Source organism: Vipera berus (assembly GCF_964194415.1).
Source record: "Vipera berus genome assembly, chromosome: 14".
NCBI lineage: Eukaryota > Metazoa > Chordata > Lepidosauria > Squamata > Viperidae > Vipera > Vipera berus.
The window spans coordinates 3,058,029-3,082,329 of NC_138217.1; the positions used below are offsets into that span (position 1 = coordinate 3,058,029).

The window sequence follows — 24,301 nt, forward strand, 5'->3', positions numbered from 1 at the left end:
GTGGAAGACTTAACAGACTTTGTGCCTTTGCATTTATTCTTGAATTTCTATCCCACCCTTCATTGGAGATGGGGCAGCACCTCTGATTTTATCTTACGCTCCTGGGAAGCAGAGCCAGAGTGGGGCCAAAATGAACCCAAGATTCCCCCCCCCTCAGTTCAGGCCCACCACCATCTCCTGGGAAAGGTCAGTCTGAGCAGACCGGATGCTCCGATCAGTCCCCAAATCCGGGCTCCTTTCCTGCTTAGAGCAAGGAAGGGCAGTGCCACCCCTTATGATCAGCACCCCTTTTGGTCCCTGGCAAGCTGGGGAGACTGTCGGATGCACTGTGGGAAGAACAAGCCATGGACACAATGTCAGAATCCATTTATATCACATTTCATAAATGTATAGGTAGAACATTGTGCTTATTCTGGGGATTCTGCCATCTCTCCGAGGGGGGGGAGAGGATGGTTACTTAAGGCGATCTTCAAACAACAGGGAAACGTTTGAACTGGGGGAGGGAGGGGGAGACACAGATCTGGATTGCATCTTCATTTACAACTGAAAAGGAAGAAGCAATAACAATAAAACCAAGGAGAGTTCCCTTTCCCAGGGAAGGGCCTGACACCTAAGTAAATGATGGGAGCCTGACCAAATGGATGAGGGGAGGGGCTGAAATGGGAATGCTTTATATAGGATTGAAATGTAACTTTGTTAGATTCCGTCTTGTATTGCCACAATCGATTCCATCCTAGTAAACATTTTCCTTTTGGACTAAACTTGCATCCAAGAGTTCTTATTTCCTAAGATGTGGATTGAGGTGGGTCCTGACACACAACACCTTCCCCAGCTGCACAAAAACCCGAAAGGTACGTGGCAAGGGAAAACCAGGCGCCAGGCAATGCACAAATGGGAAACACTGAAATGGGGAAGCCTGTCTTACAGTAATTTGGTGATCACTGATGCTAAAGTTATTTTAAAATAAAGTTAAAATAAGCAAGAAAATGGTAAGAGAACACCTATCTGGCCTTGACGAATATAAATCACCAGGACCTGACAGATTACATCCCAAAGTTCTGAAAGAGCTGGCAGATGTTATGTCAGAACCATTGCACCATATCTTTCATAAATCCTGGAGCATGGGGCGGGGGAGGGGGGAATACCAGGGGATTGGAAAAGGGCTGATGTGGTTCCCATCTTCAGGAAAGGTGTGGGGGGGGAACAGACCCAGGAAACTACAGACCAATCAGTCTAACATCAATACCTGGGAAGATCCTAGAAAAGATAATCAAAAAAAGAGATCTGCGAACAACTAAAAGCAAACCAAGTTATAACTAGTAGTTATAACTATTATAAAAGTTATAGCTATAGTTATAACTATTCTAAAGTCTTTTGCGTGAAAAGACACCCAGCAACGCCCCCATCGGTCAGTCCTTTCAGCGTCTCTCAGCTCCTTCTGCAATCTCTGCCTCTTCCACCGAGCCTTTTTGAACAGTGAAAAGCCAGAGCTGCATTTGTGCCTTTTGATTCCAAAAAAGCAAGAAAAACTAAAGTCTGCTCTCCTCCTGTTCCACGATTCTGCACAAATCCTCTTTCTCTGCAATCAGCCCTCTTTTCCTCTTGTGTACCCTACTGGTGTATGTTTAAGTGAGTGAAATTAGATCAAAGGTCCTGAAATAGTCCAGCAGGCATTTCTTCATCTTGTGCTACCATTTATTTGAATTACTTAAAAAGAGGAAAGTCACTTTGCATGTTGCTTTTAAAATCAACAAATCTATGGACTGTAATAAAAGAGCTTATCGTATCATATTCACATGTAGCCGAGTCCTGTGACTTTTCTGTGCTTCTGAGGAAGACAAGATTTCACTGAAACGGATGCTTTTATTCACCCCCCCAAAACAACAACAACAACAGCAGCAGAGCCGGTGTGCAGGAGAGGCACAGTTCAATGTCATGGACACCCAAAGGTTGCAAAAGGCCCTTTGGGTGGTTTGTTTGAGAAGACTAACAGGCCCACTTTTTAGAGCACTAAAAAGAGAAAATACTGCCCAGTTGAATCTATGATTTGCTATTGAACCGTGGGCTGAGAGTAGACACGGCCTGCTGGCCAGCCTTAATAGCCGAAGTGAGACAAGACAAAATCCAGGTTTTTCCTGTTCCCTTTGGCTCAGTCTTGCTTGGATTTCCAGAAAATGGATTTCACAAACTGCTGGTTGGTTGGGAGAGGCCAAAGCTCTCTGAGTGAGATTTTTTCCCTCTCCACTGGCTTTAAGTCTTGATACTAAGATGATGAGTCATGATAACAGCTGGAACCCAACATGTTTACATCGGAAGGAGGGAAAAACAGTTTTGAGAGAAGAGGAAAGCGGGAGGGTTTCCATGGAGAACCTCTTCTAGATAGAAGATGATACCTCTTGGCATTTTGGCCAATGAAATGGCTTTCTGAACAGACAACCCTTTGCAGATGAGAACCTGGTGGCAGCAGAGAAGACAGGTAGTCGTCAAAAGCCAACAGCTGAACTCACACACCTTATGAGGTCAATGGTGGAGACAGTATGTTGTATGAGCCTCCTAACTCAATCTTGGGGCAAGAGAGAATACTGCATCCAATTTTGGTCACCACAGTGCAAAAAAGAGCGCAGAGAAGAGCAACAAAAATAAGGGGACTGGCGGCTAAACCATATGATGGACGACTGAGAGAACTGGGTACGTCCTATTTAACCATGAGAAAAATTGAGGTGGTATGATGGCAGTCCTCCAGTTCTTGACAGATTGTCACAGGGAGAAGAGGATTCACTTGTTCTCCAAAGCACCTGAGGACAGGACAAGAAGTAACAGGGGAAGATCATTAAAGAGAGATTCAACTACCGTAGGACCAAAGAGAAACTTCCGATCAGTGAGAACAATGGAATAGCTTGCCTCCAGAAGTTGTGGGTGTTTCATCACTGGAGGTTTATCAAGGAGACATTGGACAGCCTTTTGTCCAGAATACCATAGGACCTCCTGTCATGGGCAGGATTTGGACTAGAAGCCCTCCGAGGTCCCTTCCAATCCTATGATTCCATGTTCTGTGTTTTTACAAAGCTCTTTCTAGGCCGTAGACAACTTTACCAGCTTCAATTCTTCTGGTATCTTGGTGGTATTTCACTCAGCCCCCTGGACCTCAAACCAGCCCACTTCAACAGCATCCCCACAATTACCCTTGAATCTTTACTGGTCTGGATGCCTCATCAGCTCGCTCAAAGGAGAATTGAAGGCAGCAGTGCCCCACAGCGGGAGTTCAGCTTGAAAGAAGCTAAGGAATCGGCCCGCGTGGGGCCAATGTTAACAATGGCCATCGGCAGCTTCCTGTCCCGGGCAGCAAGCGCAAATTTGTAAGCCGAGAAGACCTGCCAGACATAAAAGAAACATTTGTCAGATGAAGTGAAGCATATGGCTGACAAGCTCTCCCTAATGGGATGCCCTCTGGATGTGCTGGCATACGACACCAAGACTCTCAGCCAGCACAACCTTGGGCCAATTGCGGTTAAGGATTAGGCCCGTGGTGGCGAACCTATGGCACGCGTGCCACAGGTGGCATGCAGAGCTGTGGGCACACGAGCTGTGGGCACACGAGCTGTCGCCCCAGTCCTAGCCCTTCAGCTGTGTTTTATAAAACCTTTTCACTTTAGGCCTCCGCTGTCGTGTGCAAAAGAAAAAAAAAGGTTAATCAATCAAGGAGCCTTGGTGGAGCAGTGGGCTAATGCCTCCTTAAGTAACACCAGCTGCCTGCAATTAGTGCAGGTTCGCATCCCACCAGGCTCAAGGTTGACTCAGCCTTCCATCCTTCTGAGGTAGGTAAAATGAGGACCCAGATTGTTGGGGGCAAAGCTGACTTTGTAATAATGCCTCTTGGGGTGTGTGTGAAAGCCCTAATAAGCAGGCATATACATAGAATGAAGGCTACTGCTAAGCTTGTAAGCCACCCTGAGTCTTCGGAGAAGGGCGGGATATAAATGGAATTAAAATTAAAAAAAATCAGTTTCCACTTCTCGCTGGAAAAAAAAGATCTCGCAAAGTTGGGATTGATTGAACTTTTTAGTCCCAACCAGTCTGCCGTTACCACTGCAGCCACACCCACCTAATGGGCCACACCCACCCATTTGGCCACACCCACACAATTGCCCACACCCACCCGGCATCCAACGATACATAAGTGGGTTTTGGGTTGCAGTTTGGGCTCTCAGTCCCTAAAAGGTTCGCCATGCTGGCTGAGAGATTCTGGGAGTTAAGGTCCACACGTCTTAAAGTTGCTGAGTTTGAGAAACACCAGATTAGATAAGCAGGACTTGGGGTACATGCGAGGGTGTGGAACATGGATTAAGAGACCTAGAAGACAGTGTTGCAGGTAAACAAAGTAGCCTGCTACTTCATTTGTAGATTTGTAATCAGCAGATGGGCTAAGCCAGGTTTTATTGAGTAACAATAAATATTCTGGATCAAGCTCATTGTGCTAGTGATTTAATTCCTTGTTAAGACACTTGCGCTGGTCTGTTTAAGCGAATTTAGTCACATTTAACGGCCCTTTCCAGATAGTGAACTCGTAAAGTACCTGGTTCATCTGAAATACCTTTATTTTGCATGTAGGAGAAGATTACAGCAGAGAAGGTGTGGTCAGGTGAAATCTGGATGGTACTTTAAGGTCAAAAGACAGTAACAGGATTACTGTCCGCATGGCTTGTGTTCAGATGTTACAATGGAGGATGGAACACAAGGGAACAAGGAGAAGGAGGAAGTCCAACCCAGAAGGGGTGGATCCTAGTACAGTATCATGAGCAGGATAGGAAATACATCACAAAGGGGAAGGTACTGGCAGGCCCAATTAACATATTATAATTTCCCAAAACAGCCACGTGGTGGCAGTACACTCCCTGTCTGGTATTTCATAATACCACCATATAAAATCCCATAACGGTAGTTATGGAAATGCAAATACACGTTTGTGGTTTGTAGTTGTCATAAAACACCTAAGAAATATAAGTAATAAATCTGAGAAATATATATAAAAATAAACATGCATACATATAAGACATGAATCTGAGAGATACAAAATAAACATGATATATATGAGGCATAAAACTTGAGAGGTATAAGAAGGAAACATGCATCCATATAGGACATAAAACCTGAGATATATGAAGTAAACATGCATACATAGTGCAATAATAAGAACTGCCATTTCAGGCTGAGGTTTTGCTTGTTGCGTTCAAGACCTGAAAGATATAAAAAAACATGCATATATATATATATATGTGCAACAATAACAATTGCCTTTTCAGGCTTCAATAGTCTGGATCAGGTTGAAGGCACTTTTCTTCTTGAAGGCAGGATTCAACAAGTCTTCAAGAGGCAAAAGCAGGACAAGTAATGCGATGGTCTGGTGAAAGTTTTGGTGCCTTTCGATTCTTGAGCTCGTTGGTCGTTAAGGTCTCTAACTTGAAGATTGGAGTTAATATGAGACGTTTGTGACTGGAGCGTGACTTTGTTGCTCTCCGCCATGCTGCTCCCCGCCATAACTAGAAGCAGGGTTGGATACAGGTGGTTGCTGTGTATTGCCTGGAAGTGGATCAGGATGCATAGCTGTATCATGTTTGTCGCTATCGGATTCTGTGCACTTGACAAAGGCTTTACAATTTTTAGCAAAATGGCCATATGAAGCACAGCACCTGTAGCATATTCATCCCCACTAGCTGAATCGCTCCATTTAGGAGGAGATGGTACAGGATGTGAGTTGCCACCACCTGAATCACTTCATAGAGGAGGAGATGATACAGGAGGTGAGATGTCCGTCTTTCTTGTAGACACAGCTCCACGTGAGTCTCTTGTGTTGAGCTGCTGTGTTACCATACCTTGGTGATGGTGATGGAGCAGGCACACTGGGTTGCTTTGAAGAAGAGGTGTAGGCCCTGACAGGCGTGGGACTTCTGTGCTGTTTGTGGGAAGCAAAGCTGACACGCCTGTGTTTTGGCGTTGAGGAGGTATAGGTCCTTGCAGTTCTGGGATGACTGTGATGTTTGTAGGCAGTGTGGAAGATGGCTCTGCATTGTTGCAAACATTATGCTTTAACATGTATTCACTTGTGCGTTCCATCAGATCCTTCACTTCTGTTGGGATGGAGCACTCCACATCGGTGTTTTTCTTTGTTGTTGGTTCGTAGACCTTCAACTTTGCTAAAGCAGCCGCTCGTTCTTTTTCTATTTCCAGAATTTTTATTTGGGCCTCTTCCTCTGCTTGACGGACTTTTTCCTGTGCTTCCATCTCTGCTTGATGGGCTTTCTCCTGTGCTTCCTCTCTGCTTCCTGTTTGGCAAAGGAAGCATGTACTTTCTTTGCTTCTAGGTGTGCACGTGCCTCTAGTAGCTTGTGATATATCGTTGAAGCCCTGGAGCGAGAGGATCTAGCAGAGCGTACTGTGACTTTAGGTGATGTGGTTCTATGGGACCTGGTCTCCTGAGGTTCAGCAATACGGATTTTTGCCTTATTCTTTGCATCTTGCACTAGGAGATCTCTTTGCTGGTTCAGATCCTCAATTTTGGTTAATTCTGCTGAGGAATCATCTACATTAGAGTCATTCAAAAAATCTATGTATTTTGTAGACAGCCGCTGGTAACGTTCATAAGCTGCAGATAGGCGATCTATAGAGTCTCTTAATACAGCAGGATTACTATCAAGACTGAGCAAAATTGTCATGGCGTGTGCGGTTCTGTCCCATAGCTCTGACAGATTACTGGAAAATTCACCCTTAATTGCCTCATAATTTTCTCTCAGTATCTGGGTTAGTTTTATTATACACTTGGGTCTTAGAACTTCTTGGTGCAAATCAGGGTTGTCTGGTTGAAGTAGCTCTTCTGGATCAATGAGACACTCTGCCATGGCTAAGACAGATGCAGAAAATTTCCTAGATATTTTGACTAATTTGACGAACTTCACTCTTTGACCACCAGGGGGCGCCTTCTGTGGGGTTAGAGACTTCAGGGAAGTTTGCCCTTTGACCACTAGGGGCACCTTCTATGTGGTTAGGGACTTCAGGGAAATTCACCCTTTGACCACTAGGGGCATCACCCCTTGACCACTATAGGTCGCTGTTTGGATGCAAGACTGTTATTGTCTCTAGCTTGAATTTGGACACAAAGTGAGGCAATTGTTCCTTCTTATGACCACTAGTCGTGAGCCGGTCTGGAACTCTTGAGGGACTTCCTGTCCATATTAAGAGGACCAACCGTAGGCTATAAAACTGTGTCTGACGAAGGTTAATTTGCTCTTTGTTCCTTGTTTGTAGCTAGAGTACAATAAATCACTTGCTTATCCAAATAAAATGCTTGCATAGCTTGCTATAAGTGTGAATCAAAGTCTCTCTGTGTATACAAGCTTTCACATGCGTTTCAAATTTGCAGACAGTTTAAGCGTTTCAGTTTGGCCACCAGGAGTCGCTGCCTGCCTTAACATAAATCCAAGCTGGCCCCTTTGTCTGGCACATTCCAAGGATGGGGGCCCTTCTGACTGAGCAGCAACCAAGAGTTTGGTTACTAGGCAACTAATTGTTTTATTGCTTCTTTTATTGTTGTTTCTCAGCAATCTTTATTGCAAAAAAAATTGCTAACTGGCAAACTTTTTTGTTTGAGCAAAATTCTAAAAACAATGGCTATCATTCAATGCCTCTCTCTCTGTATAATAACACCCAAGCTTACAAGCTGTTGCATAGCTTGCATTCCGGAAGGTGGGTTCTCCTTCACTGAAGTGCCAGTTACCAGGGCAACAAATTACTTTATTGTTCCTTCATTGCCACTTAATACAGTAGTTTAGCCAGAGAGGAAGAGTTTGTTTTCAAAGGTAAATCTCTAAGCCTTCTAGTGAAATTTGAGAGAAAGACAATTTTGGAAGACAGGCAGCAAAATTCTAAACTTTCTTTTGGTTTCACAAGACTTGAAGATTACAAACAAACAGTCTCTTTGCAATTAAAACATGGAACATTCAAGCAATCTGTCTGAGTGAGCAGAAGCTCATTTCCTTTTCAAAGCTTTTCCAAATCACTTTAAATCACTAGAAATCCAATGGCAAATGAGGCAGTAAGATTTTAACAGGCCTTTTGGCTGGCTTTCTTAGAGAGACAGGAAGAAACAAACAGTTCACAGAAGCTTAATCCTGAAAACACGGCTCTGCCTCTTACAGAGTCAGCTTTCTTACTGTAGGCATGCTCATTTAGAAGCAGATTTTAGGAATTGAAGCACGTTTTCTAACTGAACTTTAAACTTGATTGCAGTAAACACACGCAGCCAGTAAGAATTAATTGCTATCTTTGACTTCTTACTCGTAGACAACACACACAAAGCAGCCAGTAAAATTGATTGCTGTTATTTAACTTAAGCTTTGCAGATAACATGCATACACAATAGATTACAGGGAGTAAAATTAATAAATGTCTTTTGACTATTCTGGATCAAGCTCATTGTGCTAGTGATTTAATTCCTTGTTAAGATACTTGCGCTGGTCTGTTTAAGCGAATTTAGTCACATTTAACGGCCCTTTCCAGATAGTGAACTCGTAAAGTACCTGGTTCATCTGAAATACCTTTATTTTGCATGTAGGAGAAGATTACAGCAGAGAAGGTGTGGTCAGGTGAAATCTGGACGGTACTTTAAGGTCAAAAGACAGTAACAGGATTACTGTCCGCATGGCTTGTGTTCAGATGTTACAATGGAGGATGGAACACAAGGGAACAAGGAGAAGGAGGAAGTCCAACCCAGAAGGGGTGGTTCCTAGTACAGCATCATGAGCAGGATAGGGGAAGGTACTGGCAGACCCAATTAACATATAATTTCCCAAAACAGCCACGTGGTGGCAGCACAATAAAAGTTACTCAAGTATGACCGTGAAATTCAGTTAAAGATTAGACTGAACCCCGTTTCTCATAGCTTCTCATGCCTTGTTCTAGCGAGGACCACTGGCAGAAAGAGTCAGCAAGGGGTGGGGTGGGGTGGGGCTTGAGGCTGTTATAGCAGGAAGGAGGGAATCAGATAGACAGAAACAGTCACCAATGTGCCGGGGTTAGGATGACTAAAGATTGGCACAATTTGGAAAATAGGTAAGACCCACTATAATGCTCAGAACCAGGACTGCATTCCTGTGACATTGCCTTAGCACCCTCAAAACATCAGATTTCCAAGACAAAGCTCTAGATCAGTGATGGTGAACCTTTTAGAGACGGAGTGCCCAAACTGCAACCCAAAACCTACTCATGTATTGTCGGGTGCCGGATGGGCATGGCCCATTGTGTTGGTGTGGGCCATTGGGTGGTTGTGGCCTACTGGGTGGGCGTGGTCCATTGGGTGGGCGTGGCTGTGGTGGCAACGGCAGACTTGGTGGGACTAAAAAGTTCAATCAATCAATTCCAACTTTGCGAGATTTTTTTTCCTGCGAGAAGTTGAAATTGATTGATTTTTTTTTTGCACACGGTGGCGGAGGCCTAAAGCAAAAAGTTTTTATAAACCCAGCTGAAGGGCTAGGACTGTGGTGACGGTGCGCATGCCCACAGAGTGGGCTCTGCATGCCACCTGTGGCACCTGTGCCATAGGTTTGTCACCACGGCTCTAGATTAATGTCTCCATTCACCCCATCATCTAACTAGAGGGTGATACAGTCCAGATTTTGGGGAGCCCAACCTGTTTTAGAGACCCTGAGTAGCTTTAGTGTCTCACAGATCATCCATACCCAGGCTGGAGAAGGCTGAGACAGCCTGCACGGTGACACCCCCTTGCCGGGCATCTCAGAGGCAGATTTGCACACGTACCTGCAAGGAAGACCCGGCCACGAGGACTGCATCGGACTCCTCAAGACGCTGGTACACCAAGTCCACTTTCTCCTTGCACACATTGTCCCCAAAGAAAGTCACATCTGGCTTGAGGACCCCACCACATTTGCTGCACGACGGGACACGGAAGTGGCGCACCTGCTCTTCTGTCAGAAAGACATCTCCGTCAGGGGCCATGCCGTGGGCCTCAGCTGTCCACGTGGGGTTCAAAGCCTCAAAACGTTCCTGGAGTTGCTCGCGGGGGACCTGGGTCCCACAGCTGAGGCACACAACCCTGTGGAGAAAGAGGCTTTGAAGGCTCACCAAAGAGGTGGAATTCTAAGCCGGGGGGGGAAAGGAAGGGACCCTCTTGCGATTCCTAGCAGCTAAGCCCCCCCTCCCCCACAATAGAACATAAGAAAATGAAATGAGAAAATGGAAAAAGAATTTGAGGTCAATGCTTCAGGCGAGACGTTTAGGCCAGGGAAAAGGGTATTATTCTTTTTTTCCTGCTGCAAGCACTTCCTGGGAACTAAAATGCCTGTAGGGGGGTCAGCACTGTCTGGCTCCCCACAGGCAGCAAAAGGCTTGGAACTCTGCCATGGAGGGACAGGATCAGACCCCACCAGCCCTCTGGCATTCTACCCAGAAGACGCCTCTGAGCCGAGCTCAGCTGCTGCTGACTTCAAGGACGGATGCTGCTGGGTTGTCTTCTTTGCAAGAGCACTGGTGGGTTTGCCTTGCTGCCCTCTGCCTCGCTCCGGGACCCTTTTCAATTTTGCAGCCCAGCAGAAATTTCTCAGATTCGCTCCTGGCCTCCCTCCAAGTGGTGATCAGGCCTGACCCCCACTTAGTTTTCAAGCCCAGAGAAGGTCAGGGTCCCAGGCTGAGTGAATATGGAAGAACAGGAGAGACCTCACACCCAAACCACAAAATAAAGCCATGATTCATGATGCTGGCTGGGTTCCCAAAACACCTTGTCAGGAACACACAACTTCCATTAGCTCAAGGAAGATCTGGTGGGATCCTGAGGCCCACACTTGCCAACGGGGGGCAGGGGGTACTTGGGGAAGCCTCCCAAGGTATGCTAGCCTTTGACCCAGACTCTTCAAGGGCTGCAGAAAGGAGGTTATTATCTGTGCTTTGCAGACCATAATTTAGTTGGGTGCAGCCTTTCTACTCAGTTATAAATCTTGGTTTTACGGGCCCACAATGGGCTGGATTCATATCACATGTGAAGCTGAATTTGAGCCAAATCAATGTCATCCTGGGCATACTAGATGCCAAGTCTTCCTTCTTAGATGAGGCATGGGCATTGCAACCGATGCCAGCTCAGAGGTGTCCCCTCGATCACTCCTTTTCTGTAGCTGTGCCACGCTAGGTCCTCACTGCTCAAAATACGAAGGCAATTCGGAAATAAACCTCCATTTGGTTATCAATGACACTCGCAGATACAGAACTTTTATTATGCACATTGGAAAATGACAACATTGCATTGCTTTTCGACATAATCGCCATTCAAATTGAGGCACTTGTTGTAAGGCCTTACAAAGTTTGAAATTCCTTAGTACAAGTCACTCGGCACCAAATCTGGGCTATGGGGTGGTGGTGATCAAAAACATCCCAACGGAACTGCTTCAAAAGTTCTTGGGTGCATCTAGAGGTGTGTGGGCGAGCATTATTGTGAACTAACACCACACTGGAAGTCAGCAGGCCCTGACGCTTGTTATGGATGACTCGTCTGAGTTTTCATAACGTTTCACAGTAGACTTTTGAACTGATGGTCGAACCACGCTCCATGAACTTCACTAGCAGTTACTCCTTTGGCATCTTCACATTTGGCGGGATTTTCTACGGCACCACTTCTGGTGTGGTGTTCACGATAATACTCGTCTGCACACCACTAGACGCACCCAAGAGCTTTTGAAGCATTCCGTTAGGATGTTTTTTATCATACCCCCCCAGCCCAGATTTGGCGCTGAGCGACTACTACTAAGTAATTTCAAACCTTGTAAGACATTATGACAAATGCCTCAATTTGAATGGCGATTATGTCGAAAAGTAATGTTGTAGTTTTCTAATGAGTACAATAAAAGTTCTGTATCTGAGAGTGTCTGTCATTGGTAACCCAAGGGGGTTTATTTCCGAATTGCCCTCGTACATTTAATAATCTATCCTTATTTCATGGGGGCTGTGAAGGACTCTTCTGGAGAAAGCCTCTGACATCATGCCTGGCTGGGAACCATGGAAGTCCCTCTCTGCTCAGTCTGGAGGACAGGCAAGGCTAAGCTCTCTAAGCGCCCCCCCACACACACTGTTGCAGAGTCATCCCTTGCTTCCTGCTGGCCCCAGATCCCCTCCCACAAGCCCTGAAGTCCCATTTTCTTCCTGGCCTTTGCAGCTTTTTGATTTTGGTGACTTTTCTGTTATGAGATAGTTAAAATCCATCCTGGACAGTCAAAAGAACATCAACAAATCATGAATTAACAGATTCTACTCCTGCAGTCTTGGCATATGATGGCTGCCAAAACGGCTGTGCTGTTTTTCCCACGTTAGAAAGCAGCACAAAGCACTACTCCGCTTCCTCTTTTTCTAACACTGGGGATGTTCCCAATACAGTTTAAAACGTTGTCGCCTATAAATTCTTCTTCCACTTGATTCGTTTTGTATCATATCAGAAAAACGGCTCCTGCATCCCCCCCCCTTCTCCTTGGCAAAGGAACCTGTGGGGTGAGCAGGATATGTCTGCTCAGGCTGGCAAGACGACGCTTGTTCCTCGCAGACTTGCACACCCCATGGATATTATAACAAATGGCTAGCAGTTGCAGCTATGTGCAGGAGGATCGTGTCCTCCATCACCCAGGAAGGCAGCAGGAAGAATTGGCCGGGGGTGCCGGAGGGCGAGCTGCTGCCCACTCTGGCTGCTGCTGCTGCCCACTCCTGCAGAAATGCTGGAGAGCTGTCAAAGACCCACCGAGCTGGCCAAATTGACCATCCTAAATGCTGTCCCATTTCGAGTGGGGCCATCCAGAGGCTGCGTGACTTTCAGCCCAAGGGAAGCCATGCCCCCCCCCAGCTTTCAGCTGCACACAGGCCCATCACCACAGGGCCAGGCCAGTGCTGGGGCCTGAAATGCAGATGTTCTGGGCAGTTGCAATGCCATGCACTTTCCCTGTCAGGCTTGGCGCCCCCTTCCCCTTGGCCACCTGTGTGTGCAGCCATGCAGCTCAGTCATGCGCCGACTGCCAGCCTTGGCATGGAGGGCGTCCACGTTCTGGGTCACCAACCAGTGCAGCCTCCCCCGCTGTTCCCAGCTGCTCAGAGCCCGGTGTGCGGCGTTGGGCTGATGGGAGGAAAACTGAGGCCACCCCACAAAGTTCCTGGCCCAGTATTTCTGCCGAGCTGTGGCACTGCGGAGAAACTCGGCGTGCTGGATGGGCCGTCGGTCAGACCGGGCGTAAAGGCCCACGCCTTCAGAGCGGTAGTCCGGGATGCCGGATTCAGTGGAGATTCCTGCTCCAGTCAAGACAAAGAGCCGCTGGCAGTGAAGAACAAACTTCTGGAGTTTTTCTATTGCCCCAGCGTCCGGAGGGTGGCTGGCTGGAACGAAAGCCAGGGAGGGGGCAGCCTGGGGCATGGAGGCATGGGAGGCCCAGCAGTGGAGTCCAGGAACCGGCCGTCTGCCCCAGCCTTTCAGGGCTGGAAGAAACTTCATCTGAGGAAGACAGAACAGGTGGGGAAAAAAAAACAAGGTTCCAAACTATTCAAGGAGACATTTTTTGCCCCAGACATTTTTTACAGCCATGGTGGTTTAGAGTGCAGCATTGCAGGCTAACTCACTGCTCACTCCAAGAGTTCGAACCCGACCGGCTCAAGGTTGACTCAGCCTTCCATCCTTCCCAGGTCGATAAAATGAGGACCCAGATTGTTGGGGACAAATAGGCTGACTCTGTAAACCGCTTAGAAAGAGCTCTAAACACTGTGAAGCGGTATATAAGTCTAAGTGCTACTGCTCTTCCTTTCCCCCTTCCTTCTTCCCTCCCTCCCATCCATCCATCCATCCATCCATCCATCCATGGTATGCAGTGGTCAGAATGCAGCATTGCAGGGAGACTCTGCCCACCGCCAGGAGTTCAAGCCTGACCGGCTCAAGGTTGACTCGGCCTTCCATCCTTCCGAAGTGGGTAAAATGAAGACTCAGATTGTTGGGGGCAAAATGGTGACTCTCTAAACCGCTTACAGAGGGCCGTAAAACACTGTGAAGCGGTATATAAGTCTAAGTGCTATTGCTATTGGTGGGGCAGGAAATCTTCATATTTTTTTTATTTTTTGCTGTCTGGTAGTGAAAGGGAAGCAGAGTTTGAGTAGTTCACACATAGTGCTGAGCCACAGTTAAGCAAACTGTACTTAAGATGCCTAGATAGCTCCAAGAGGCTTGTGAAGCACAGTGGCGTTCTGTTTACAGGGTGCAAACAGTTGAAAGTCCAGGCCTTAAAGTTGTAAACCTGGTCTGGTTGCTTGCCCACCCCACCCCACCCCACCCGGCGGGACTCCGAATGGAGCCAGGGAAGGTCGCCTGACCTGCAACGGGAGGTGGGGGGCGGGGGAGGCAGGGCTGGCCAGGACAAGGTCAGTCCGGTTCAGAGGCGCTTTCCCAACCCCCCCCCCCCGGAGGCAACGCTTTCCCAGCCACTCCAGGGTTGCTGCTGGGATTTTTGCAAAGTAGCCCACCGCCTGGAGGGCGCCGCTTGGGGAAGCCCCTCCGGTGCGCCGGATCCTCCTTCCGCCCCCGATCTGCTAAACCCCCCCCCGATGCGCGTGCACCGGCTGCGCGCGATGCCCTCGTGGGGAAGGGGCGCCGGGCGCGCTCCGGCAGGCACTGCGCGGCCCCGCGGGCGGGCTCGAGCTCTTTCAGACCACCCCCCACCCCGGCCCGGGCACGCTCACCTCTCCTCCCCGGCCAGAAGGACAGCCTGCCGGGAGGGGGGGGGGAGCTCGGCCCGGAAAAACTACAGCTCCCAGCATCCACCGCGGGAGAGCAGCAGCTGGCCCGGCTGGCCAGACTCGGCGCTGCGGGAGCTTTGTGAGCTCAGCCGGTGCCAGAAGGAGCCTGTCCCGCTCGGACGGCCCGCGCGCCTCGGAGGGCTGGGCAGGGGCTGGACCGGGCCAGGCGCCTCGGGGAGCGGAGCGAGGGGGGGCACCCCGAGGTCATCCGTTCAAGCCACACACACACACACACACGCACCCCGAGAGCGGCAGGAGGAGCAGTTGCGCTGGAGCCGCGGGACTGTCTGCCGCCCAGCTGGACGGAGCCCTCCTTCAGCTTGGCTCCGGGGCCATTCCCCGGGCTTCTCCCGAGGCCGGGATCCCCTCCCTCCGCTGACCTCTGCGAGGTTGGGCAGCCACCGGGGCGATGGGGCGTGGGCTCCCGAGGAGGCTTCAGGGTTTCCCCGAAGTTCGCGTTTCTGAAAATGTCGCTTTTTTGCCCCCCCCCCTTTTGGGGTCATTGTTAACATTGCTGAGGATTCGGACCAAAAAGTGCTGCAGTTGCCGAAAAAGCCAACGCAGTGCTAGGCTGCATTAACAGGGGCAGAATCAAGATCACGTGAAGTGTTACTACCACTTTACAAGGCCTTGGTAAGGCCACACTTGGAATCCTGCATCCAGTTTTGGTCACCACGATGTAAAAAAGATGTTGAGACTCTAGAAAGAGTACAGAGAAGAGCAACAAAGATGATTGGGGGACTGGAGGTTAAAACATATAGGGAACGGTTGCTGGAATTGGGTATGGCTAATCTAGGACTATGGGTGACATCATGATAGAAGTATTCCAGTATTTGAGGGGTTAGCACAAAGAAGAGGGAGTCAAGCTATTCTCCAAAGCACCTGAGACAAGAAGCAAAGGATGGAGACTAACCAAGGAGAGAAACAACCTAGAACTAAAAACAAATTTCCTGACAGTGAGAACAATTAACCAGTGGAACAACCTGCCTGTGAATGCTCCAACACTGGAATTTTTAAAGAAGAGATTCCACAGCCATTTGTCTGAAATGGTATAGGGTTTCCTGCCTGAGAAGGGGGCTGGAATACATTACCTCCAACAACAACAACAACAACAATATCATCATCATCATCATTATTATTATTATTATTATTATTATTATTATTATTATTATTATTATTATTATTATTATTATTATTATTATATGTGAAAGCCCTAATAAGCAGGCATATACATAGAATGAAGGCTACTGCTAAGCTTGTAAGCCGCCTGAGTCTTCGGAGAAGGGCGGGATATAAATGGAATTAAAAATAAAAAATAAAAAATAAATTATTATTATTATTATTATTATTATTATTTTCTCCAGCTGGATCTTCCTGTAGAAAAGTGAGGATGGCTTGAAGATCTGCTCTCTCCCCCCCCCCCCCGCCCCCAATTGCCAGCAGTTCCACGGCCTCCCTTCGTGCCCCCACCCCCAACTTAGTGACACAAACCCTCCATCTTATTACACCATGTGAGCTAATTGCACAACACACCGGCCTCGCAAGTCAATCATACATACAGTAAAGTTTATAAAATTATTTCCCGTTCAAAAGCCTAACAGCCCATGGATAAAAGCTGTTCTTCAGCCTGTTGGTGCAGCTGGCTATACTCCTGTATCTCCTACCCGATGGTAGGAGAGTAAAGAGTAAAGTCCAGGGTGTGAGTCGCCCCTGAGGATTTTCCTCACTCTTCCAAGGCAGTGGGCCCTGGCGAGGTCATCCAGTGGTGTCAGGGGACAGCCCACAATGTCTTGTGCTGTGCTCACCACCCTCTGTAATGCCTTCCTATCCGTGGCTGTCAGACCAGCATACCAAACCACAATACAGCACCAGAGGACGCTCTCTATAGTAGACCGGTAAAAGCTGACAGGGCTTGAGAAACACAGCAATAAAGCAAGATAGCCCAGTGAACATCCTTCGTGTTGGTGCCCAGTTCTCTCTCTTGGCAGCCTTTGCACCCTTTTGCTCAATCCCAAGGGGAGATGCCAAGAGGGATCCTCCTCTCAGGAAAAAGCTTATCCTTGAAGAACAGTTGGCGCCTGGCTCCTTTCCCTGGAGATCCTCAGGAAAATCCAATGTCATCCTCCAAACATTTAGCACGAATTCTGGAAGGCCACCTGCGTGCCAGGTTCACGAGAATGAGTGTGGCTCAGTTCCATGAACCTCGCTGGACTTCAAATCTAACCACTATGCCTCTCTTCCAGTTTCTGAGAGGGATTGCCTGGATTAAGGCAGCCTCCGGGCTAGGGCAAGGTACCTCAAAGGCTCCCAAATCAAATGGCCAAACCCAGTAAAGACCAAATCCAGGCTGGCAGAGACCAAAGGTCAGTTGGTCGATCAGGCCAGATGCTGTTTCTTTACCCGGAACTTGTTCCACTAAACTCAATAGGCCAGGATCCTGCAATACAGCAAGCCGCTAACCTGTGCGTTATCTGGAAGTAAGTTGGTGTCTCTGCTGGTGGTCAGCTCAGAAAGAGTCTCCTCTCAGGCTGGGGAGGGCCGGCAGGGGAGTCCCGGCCAAGAGTAGGAGGGGGCCACTGAGAACCCGAAAACTATATCCAAGCCCTTGGAAATTGGCCCTCCATGACACTGAGGACCCAAATGAAGGCGGGATAGTTGTGTCCTGGCCATCAGGTGAGGGAAAGTTCAGCCAAATCAGCTGGAGATACATTTGGGGAGGGGGGGCCTGTTCTTCAGCCTGTTGGTACGGCTGGCTATACTCCTGTATCTCCTACCCGATGGTAGGAGAGTAAAGAGATACCGTCCAGGGTGTGAGTCGCCCCTGAGGATTTTCCTCACTCTTCCAAGGCAGCGGGCCCTGGCGAGGTCATCCAGTGGTGTCAGCTCACAATGACTTGTGCTGTGCTCACCACCCTCTGTAATGCTTTCCTATCCGCGGCTGTCAGCCCAGCATACCAAACCACAATACAGCACGAGAGGACGCTCTCTATAGTAGACCGGTAAAAGAGGGTCATTAGCTATTGTTCTACCCTGTTCTTCCGCAAGACCCTGAGAAAGTGAAGCCTCTGTTGGGCCTTTCTGGCCACCTGGGTTGTGTTAACTTTCCAGGTCAGATCTTCGCAGAGGTGGACTCCCAGAAATTTAAAGGAGGAAACTCTCTCCACACAGCCCCCCCCATGTAAAGTGGGGCAGGTTCCTCCTTTTTCCTCCGGAAGTCTAGCACCATCTCTTTCGTCTTGCCGATGTTCAGGTGCAAGTTGTTGTTACGACACCATATGGATAGTTTTTGTATCTCCACCCTGTATACTGTCTCATCCCCACCTGTAATAAGACCCACCATGGTAGTATCATCTGCAAACTTAATTATCTCAGTAGATCAGTCGGATGATACCCAGTCATATGTGTACAAAGAGTGCAGGTAGGGGCTAAGCACGCAGCCCTGTGGCGAGCCGGTGCAAAGCTTCAGTGGGGTGGACAAAGCAGACCCGACCCTCACTGTTTGTAACCGGTCCCTGAGAAAGTCTTGAATCCAATCGCAGATGGAGGGGGAGAATTTCAAGTCAGTCAGCTTTTCGATGAGAGTGCTCATATGTTTAGATAGGGCAGTTTCCAGCTTTTGGGGCTTCTCCCCCCCACCCCCTGGTTTGGATTTTTTCTGAGCTTTTTAAAGTGTGTCCGTCCACCCCAAACTGGACTCACAGTGGAGTCTGAATAATGCAGAATGTAATAGAACTATTGTAATAATAGCTTGTAAAATAAACCACAATGAACGAAAGAAGAGTAAATGGTTCTGTTAATCAAAGGGGTGGCTTGAGAGCCACAAAACACACCTTGTCAGTGGAGAGTTCTCTCTGTGTGAGAGAGTTTGATAAGTCGATTTTTTAAAAATATCTTTTAGGACTAACACTTTTCATAGGCTTCCCATGTGCGAATGGCAGCAAAATTCACATCCAGTTTTTAGCAATGTTAATCTCTGTGGCCTCCAAGAGCTTAGAGGCCGAATTTAATCTTCCTTGGCATGCCCCCCCCACCAATCCAAATAGCTGATTTTGAGTGTTGCTCAAAATTAAAGCAAGCAAAGCAACTGCAACCCAGGACCTTTTCCTAAAAGAATCCAAATGCAACTACAGTATTCACATTTGTATTCTAGAAATGTGGAGAAATTGTGCACCTTTAGTGGCTTTGGTGCGGTGCCTGCCTCCCTTGAGGGTGCCCTGTCCAGGTGTCCCCCACCCCACCCCGAAAAGTTGAAGAGACCTGAAAGTTAGGAATGGGGCGGTGGGGAGGGGGGGTCAAGGGGAGGAGGGGGCGAACCCGGCTAAGCTCAGCTCTTCCGTTCTCCTTCCGACCGCTCGTTGGGCGAAAGTCTCCCCAGGCCGCCTCTGCCTGGCAGCGAACGCAAGTCTCGCTCGGCTGGACGCTCCCCCGGCCCCTGAAAGCCTCCGGGTTTAGATGCCCATTTGCGGGGCGCATTGAAAGCGGGTCTCCTGCTTGAGCAGGGGGGGGGTGGACTAGAAGTCCTCCAAGGTCCCTCCCAGCTCTATTCTGACCTTCAAGATGCCCAAACGCGGAATTTCCTGCGAAAGGCTGGACTACCCCCCCCCCCTGCAGAACCCGGCTGCTAGGAGGGGAGCCTCCCGTGCCTTGACCCGGGGGTCGGCTGGGTGGGGGGGGGTTGCCTTCGCGCCACGCCGGGGTGCGGGGAAGAGCCGTCCCGTCCCGCGGACCCAGGGGGCCGACACGGGGCTTCGCGTGTCGTGCGAAGCGCCGGGGGTAACGCGCAGACGGCCGCCCAGGGGGTCTCCCCCCCCACCCCCAGAGGGAAGCAGGGGGCAAGGCGGACCCCGGCGGGGCGGCTGTCCGTGCGGAGGAGCGCGGGGCGGGGGCGGGGGCGGCGCCAGGCGGCGGGCAGGTGAGCCGGGGAGTCGCCGGCCGGTCAACGCAGAAGCTGCGGCGTTGCCGAGCCCGAAGTTTCAGGGCTGCCGGCCAGCCCGGAGCGGGGACGGGCGGGGGCACCTGAAGGAGGCCCGGAGCCGCGGGCCGAGTCGCCTTCCCCCCCCCCCCCCGCCACCGCCCCTGCACCCCGAGACCCCCTCGGGCAGCCGCTCCGGAGCTGCGGCTCGTCATCTGGCCGGGTAAGAAGCGGGAAGGGGGGGGGCGGAGGGGGGGGGTCAGCTCGGCCCTGGTATTTCCCCCCCCCCGCGCAACTGCAACCCCCCGCTGGACTCTGCGGAGGGATCCGTCGCCCGGCCGCTGAAGGCGGGAGCTTGACCGAGCGCTGCGGATGCTCCCCGGGGCTGCAGCGACACCCCCCCCCCCGCGCTGGGCTCAGCCTGCGGTGCCCGCGAAGCCCCCTTCGGCCTCCCCCCCCCCGCATCCCGGTCCACTCTGCTCTTTCGGTGCGGCTTGGCGCGGGGGGGGGGCGCCTGAACAGCGCTGCCCCCGGAGGAAGCGACTGCAGGAGGCGGCAAAGTTGCCTGGGGGAGGCCGGGGGGGGGAAAGTGGTTTTTTTAAGCATCCCCCCTTCCTTGCCCCGCCTGACGACCGCGACCACATCGCGCGTCCTGGGAGAAAGCCCCGCAACCCGGCGCTACTTCTGGGAAGGGTCCCCGGTGCCCCCCCCCCCGCGTGCGATTGGCAGCCCAGAAGCCCTTCTTGGGCCAGCGCAGGAGCAAGGCGGGGTAATTCCTTCCTCGGCTCGCCCGGTTGGAGAAATGAGGGAACCCTTTGGGGAAAAAAAATGGGGAAAAGGCTGTTCGGGCCCTGAGTTCAGGTTCTACTGCCCATTTACAGATTCTGGGAATTTTACCGATGAGCCAAGTGGTCTCCTGGAGGAAGACAGTTTTAAATATTGAAATCTTGTTCTGGAGTCCTTTAAAAGAGCGATGGGAGTTTCCCTTTCTTTTCAGCTACTGTACCGCTGACAATCAGGTGCGCATCATTTGCAAGTCGGGGGGGGGGCACGTGCAGCGCTCCCCACCCCCTAAGGTTTCCATTTTGGAAGTAAAAAAAATCCGAAGTCTGATAGTAGCACCTTTTCAGACTTAAAAGTTTTCCGAATTAATTGCATTAAATGCTTCCGATGGTTGGCTACTACCGTGGACTAAAACAATATCTTCTACATTTTGGCGATGTGATTTTTTAAAACATCAGAAGGAGAAAATGCCAAACAGCTGCGATACTATTAATTGTGCTTATTTTAATTGGCACAAAATGTAGATGAAATAAAATAAAAATGAAGTAAAACAAACCAAATCATAATTGCAACCTGCAAACAAGCCCTTTGCTATTATTTTTTTGTCCTGGATCCCACCCCAGACTTTTTTGCATGAGGTTGAACAAAACTTCGGGCTACTTAGAGGTTACACTAAAGTCTTGTACTGGAGAGAGGGGATATTATTTTCTTCTTTTTCGCTTTTTAATGTCTTTAACTGTAAAGGGCATCTCCTGCCCCCCCCCCCCAGGTTCAAGCTGAAAATCCCAGGGGCCCCAGTCAGCCAGCAGGTGAGACGAGGGGGGAGGGGGAGGAAGAGGGCAGCCTGACTGTGGGAAGGCGGGCTCAGAAAAAAAAATGAAAGGGCACAGAAGAGCAGGATAGTGGAAAAGTTGCTTGACAAGGGAACTCTTCCAACTGGAACAGCCCCTAGTTGCTTTCACAGCTTATGACATAACTACTTTCCAGGAAAACCTAAAGATCATTCATATATCCGACCGGATTAGGTAAAATTTGTGGTTCAGTGAGGGTTTTAGCACATGGGGTGAACTGGGCAATCTCTTCCAAGCATTGTAGAGCTTATTGATTGAAGCAAGATCAGCCCCCACCACCCAAAAAAAGGAAAAAAAAGGAAAAAAAAGAATTTCTTTTGCTGTTTCAGGTTTAGTATGTTGTGCAGAGGTGTCATCAGGGCAGAATAAAAAAAACAAACAAACCCAAACAAACCCAATCCAAAACATCAAGAAGGACAGTGATTAATATTTATATGTAAGGATGTAGGTCTATACATATATTGTATGTAGTATGTTTAAATGTGTGTTATGTATGTGTACACTTTGAGAGCAAGCAACTAAATTTCATTTTTAAGGTGTGCCATTGTGCCCACAAGTAAAAAATGGCATAAAGGCTATCTGTCTGTCTGTCTCTATTATCTATCTCTATCCTCAAAATCTATATCTGTCTGTCTGTCTGTCTGTCTGTCTGTCTGTCTGTCTGTCTATCTATCTATCTATCTATCTATCTATCTATCTATCTATCTATCTATCTATCTATCTATCTATCTATCTATCTATCTCAACCTTCACATGATTTCCCATTCGATTCCTAATCAAATCCAGCCAAGGCTGAACATATTTTTCATCTGTCCTATGGCAGTGGGAAATTGGGCTGCTCAGACAAAGTTCATGCATATTTTTAAGCTGTGTGTTATATAATGTTTGTGCTGCAACACATCCACACATTTTAACTTGATAAGTCTCCCCTCCAAAGACACAATACTAGCTCTTCCAGCTTTCGGTTCAAAGTCTTGCAATGTCTCGGCAATTCATTTCCTTTATAAATTCATTTTCATTCAGCAGAGAGACATTAACATATCAGCTTCCAGACATCTTACGAAGCAGATGAAGCTGCACGTTGAAATTGGCAGGGCTCTGCTCTGATGTACAAGAGGCCTGAATCATGCACATTTGAATACATTGAAATGATGTGGCAGCTTTGTGCCCTGCCAGGGCTGACTGTGTGCTGGCTCAGGGAAGCTCGGCTGCTTGCTCTTGATTTCCCAGAGAGCAGCAGGCAAATAATAATAATAATAATAATAATAATAATAATAATAATAATAATAATAATAATAATAATAACAATAACAACAACAACAACAACAACAACAAACAACAACAACGATAACAATAACAATAATAATAATAATATAGTTGGAAGGGACCTTGGAGGTCTTCTAGTCCAACCCCCTGCTCAGGCAGGAAACCCTACCAACTAGGCCAATGCGCCTTCCTCTGGGGGCTCCTGATCTGCCCTCTTAAAAGTAGCCCACCGTGTGACAATCCTGGCCTTGTCTGGGCTTGGAAAACAAGCAGGGTTGGGTCTGCTACAGATGGGATGGGAGACCACCGGGATCACTCAGGGAAGTGCAAAAAGAAATGCTGGAAGAAGACAGGGCAAACCCTTTTGTGTCCCTAAGCAAGAATCTGATCCGGACATGCCTAGAAGCCACAGGGTAGCAAGGGAGTCAGGCCGATGGAAGGAGCGTGAAGCCTTCCCCTTCTTTTTCATGAGCGTGCAATGTCACATGCACGCGCAAAGGGGCAGCGGTGGGTGATGCTGAGATGCCGTTTCCTTCCTTCAGAGGGGAGCTTTGCTCTTGACTGGTGGGCAAAGGCTGGTTCAGACCCCCCCCCCTTCTGTTGGGTGGCTGACTGTGGAAAAGGCCCCGCTCCCAGGCGCCATCTGGGAAGGAGGAAGCCTGCAGGAGGAAGACTCCCTATGTGTCCCGCTTGCCTCCCCTGGCGAGTCGGCCCTTTGAAGGCCACGGAAGAGTGGGGAGCATTGAATTATTGAATTGCTTTTGGCACAGCAGCTCTTCTCCGGAGGCTGGGGGCTTCTGGGAATGACAGGCTCAGGCTGGGTGGCCAAAGACCCTGAGAGTCCATGTGGCAATGAGTGTGAGGATCCATGAGATTAAAGTGAGGCGAAGGACAGGGAGCACCGGACCCCAAGAAGCCTTCTGAAGGCCTTTTGGCTGCCTTGCGAGGGACCCAGGAATAGTTCTCCATCCATTGGAGCCACCACTGTAAAGGCTCTGCCTTCTGATTGGTGGGAGCAGAGGGGTCCCTGGAGCGCCTGGACAGGAGGCACTTCCCAACAAGAAGGCAATTTGAGGAGGGGTCACTGCTAAGAAGAGGAGAGAGGCAGCTATGCAGAGGGAAACATCTGGATGGAGGAGGCCAGAGATGGGCTCTGGCTGGGGAGTTGGTTTTGCTGCAGTTCTGGGGAGGGAATATTCTCAGGGCAACTAAATGATCTCTGGGTTCCCCCTGCCTGAAACCAGCTGAGCAGTCGCTGCCATAGAAGTTTATGAACATCCACAGGGCCACTGACTGCTTGCTGCAGGCACAGGCATTTGCCCTCCCCCTCCCGTTCCCCCGTGGTCACTGGGGATAATGGGATTTTGTACCCAACATTATATCTGGAAGGTAACAGCTGTGGAAAGGATGGTTTACTTTGTATTGATTGTAGTTAGACCCTTTGGTAGAAATCTGAATCTTGGTATATGGAGAGAAAAACATTCTCACCTCCATCTTTGCTTTTTATAAGTCTCCACCATGGTTCCCTCCCTCCCTCCCTCCCTCCCTCCCTTCCTTCCTTCCTTCCTTCCTTCCTTCCTTCCTTCCTTCCTTCCTTCCTTCCTTCCTTCCTTCCTTCCTTCCTTCCTTCCTCCCTCCCTCCCTCCCTCTCTCCCTTCCTTCCTTCCTTCCTCCCTCC

At 49.1% G+C, this 24,301-nt stretch overlaps 1 protein-coding gene across 1 annotated transcript; it reads right to left on the reverse strand.

The window, feature by feature from the left end:
• Positions 1-732: 732 nt before the first annotated feature.
• Positions 733-13,522, reverse strand: SIRT4 (sirtuin 4; the record flags this gene model as incomplete). Its single annotated transcript, XM_081338698.1, has 4 exons — positions 733-2,795; positions 3,183-3,371; positions 9,808-10,102; positions 13,014-13,522. The coding sequence occupies 3 exons, from the start codon at positions 13,520-13,522 to the stop codon at positions 3,222-3,224; spliced, it is 954 nt and encodes a 317-aa protein (XP_081194824.1). The 3' UTR covers positions 733-2,795; positions 3,183-3,221.
• Positions 13,523-24,301: the final 10,779 nt, after the last annotated feature.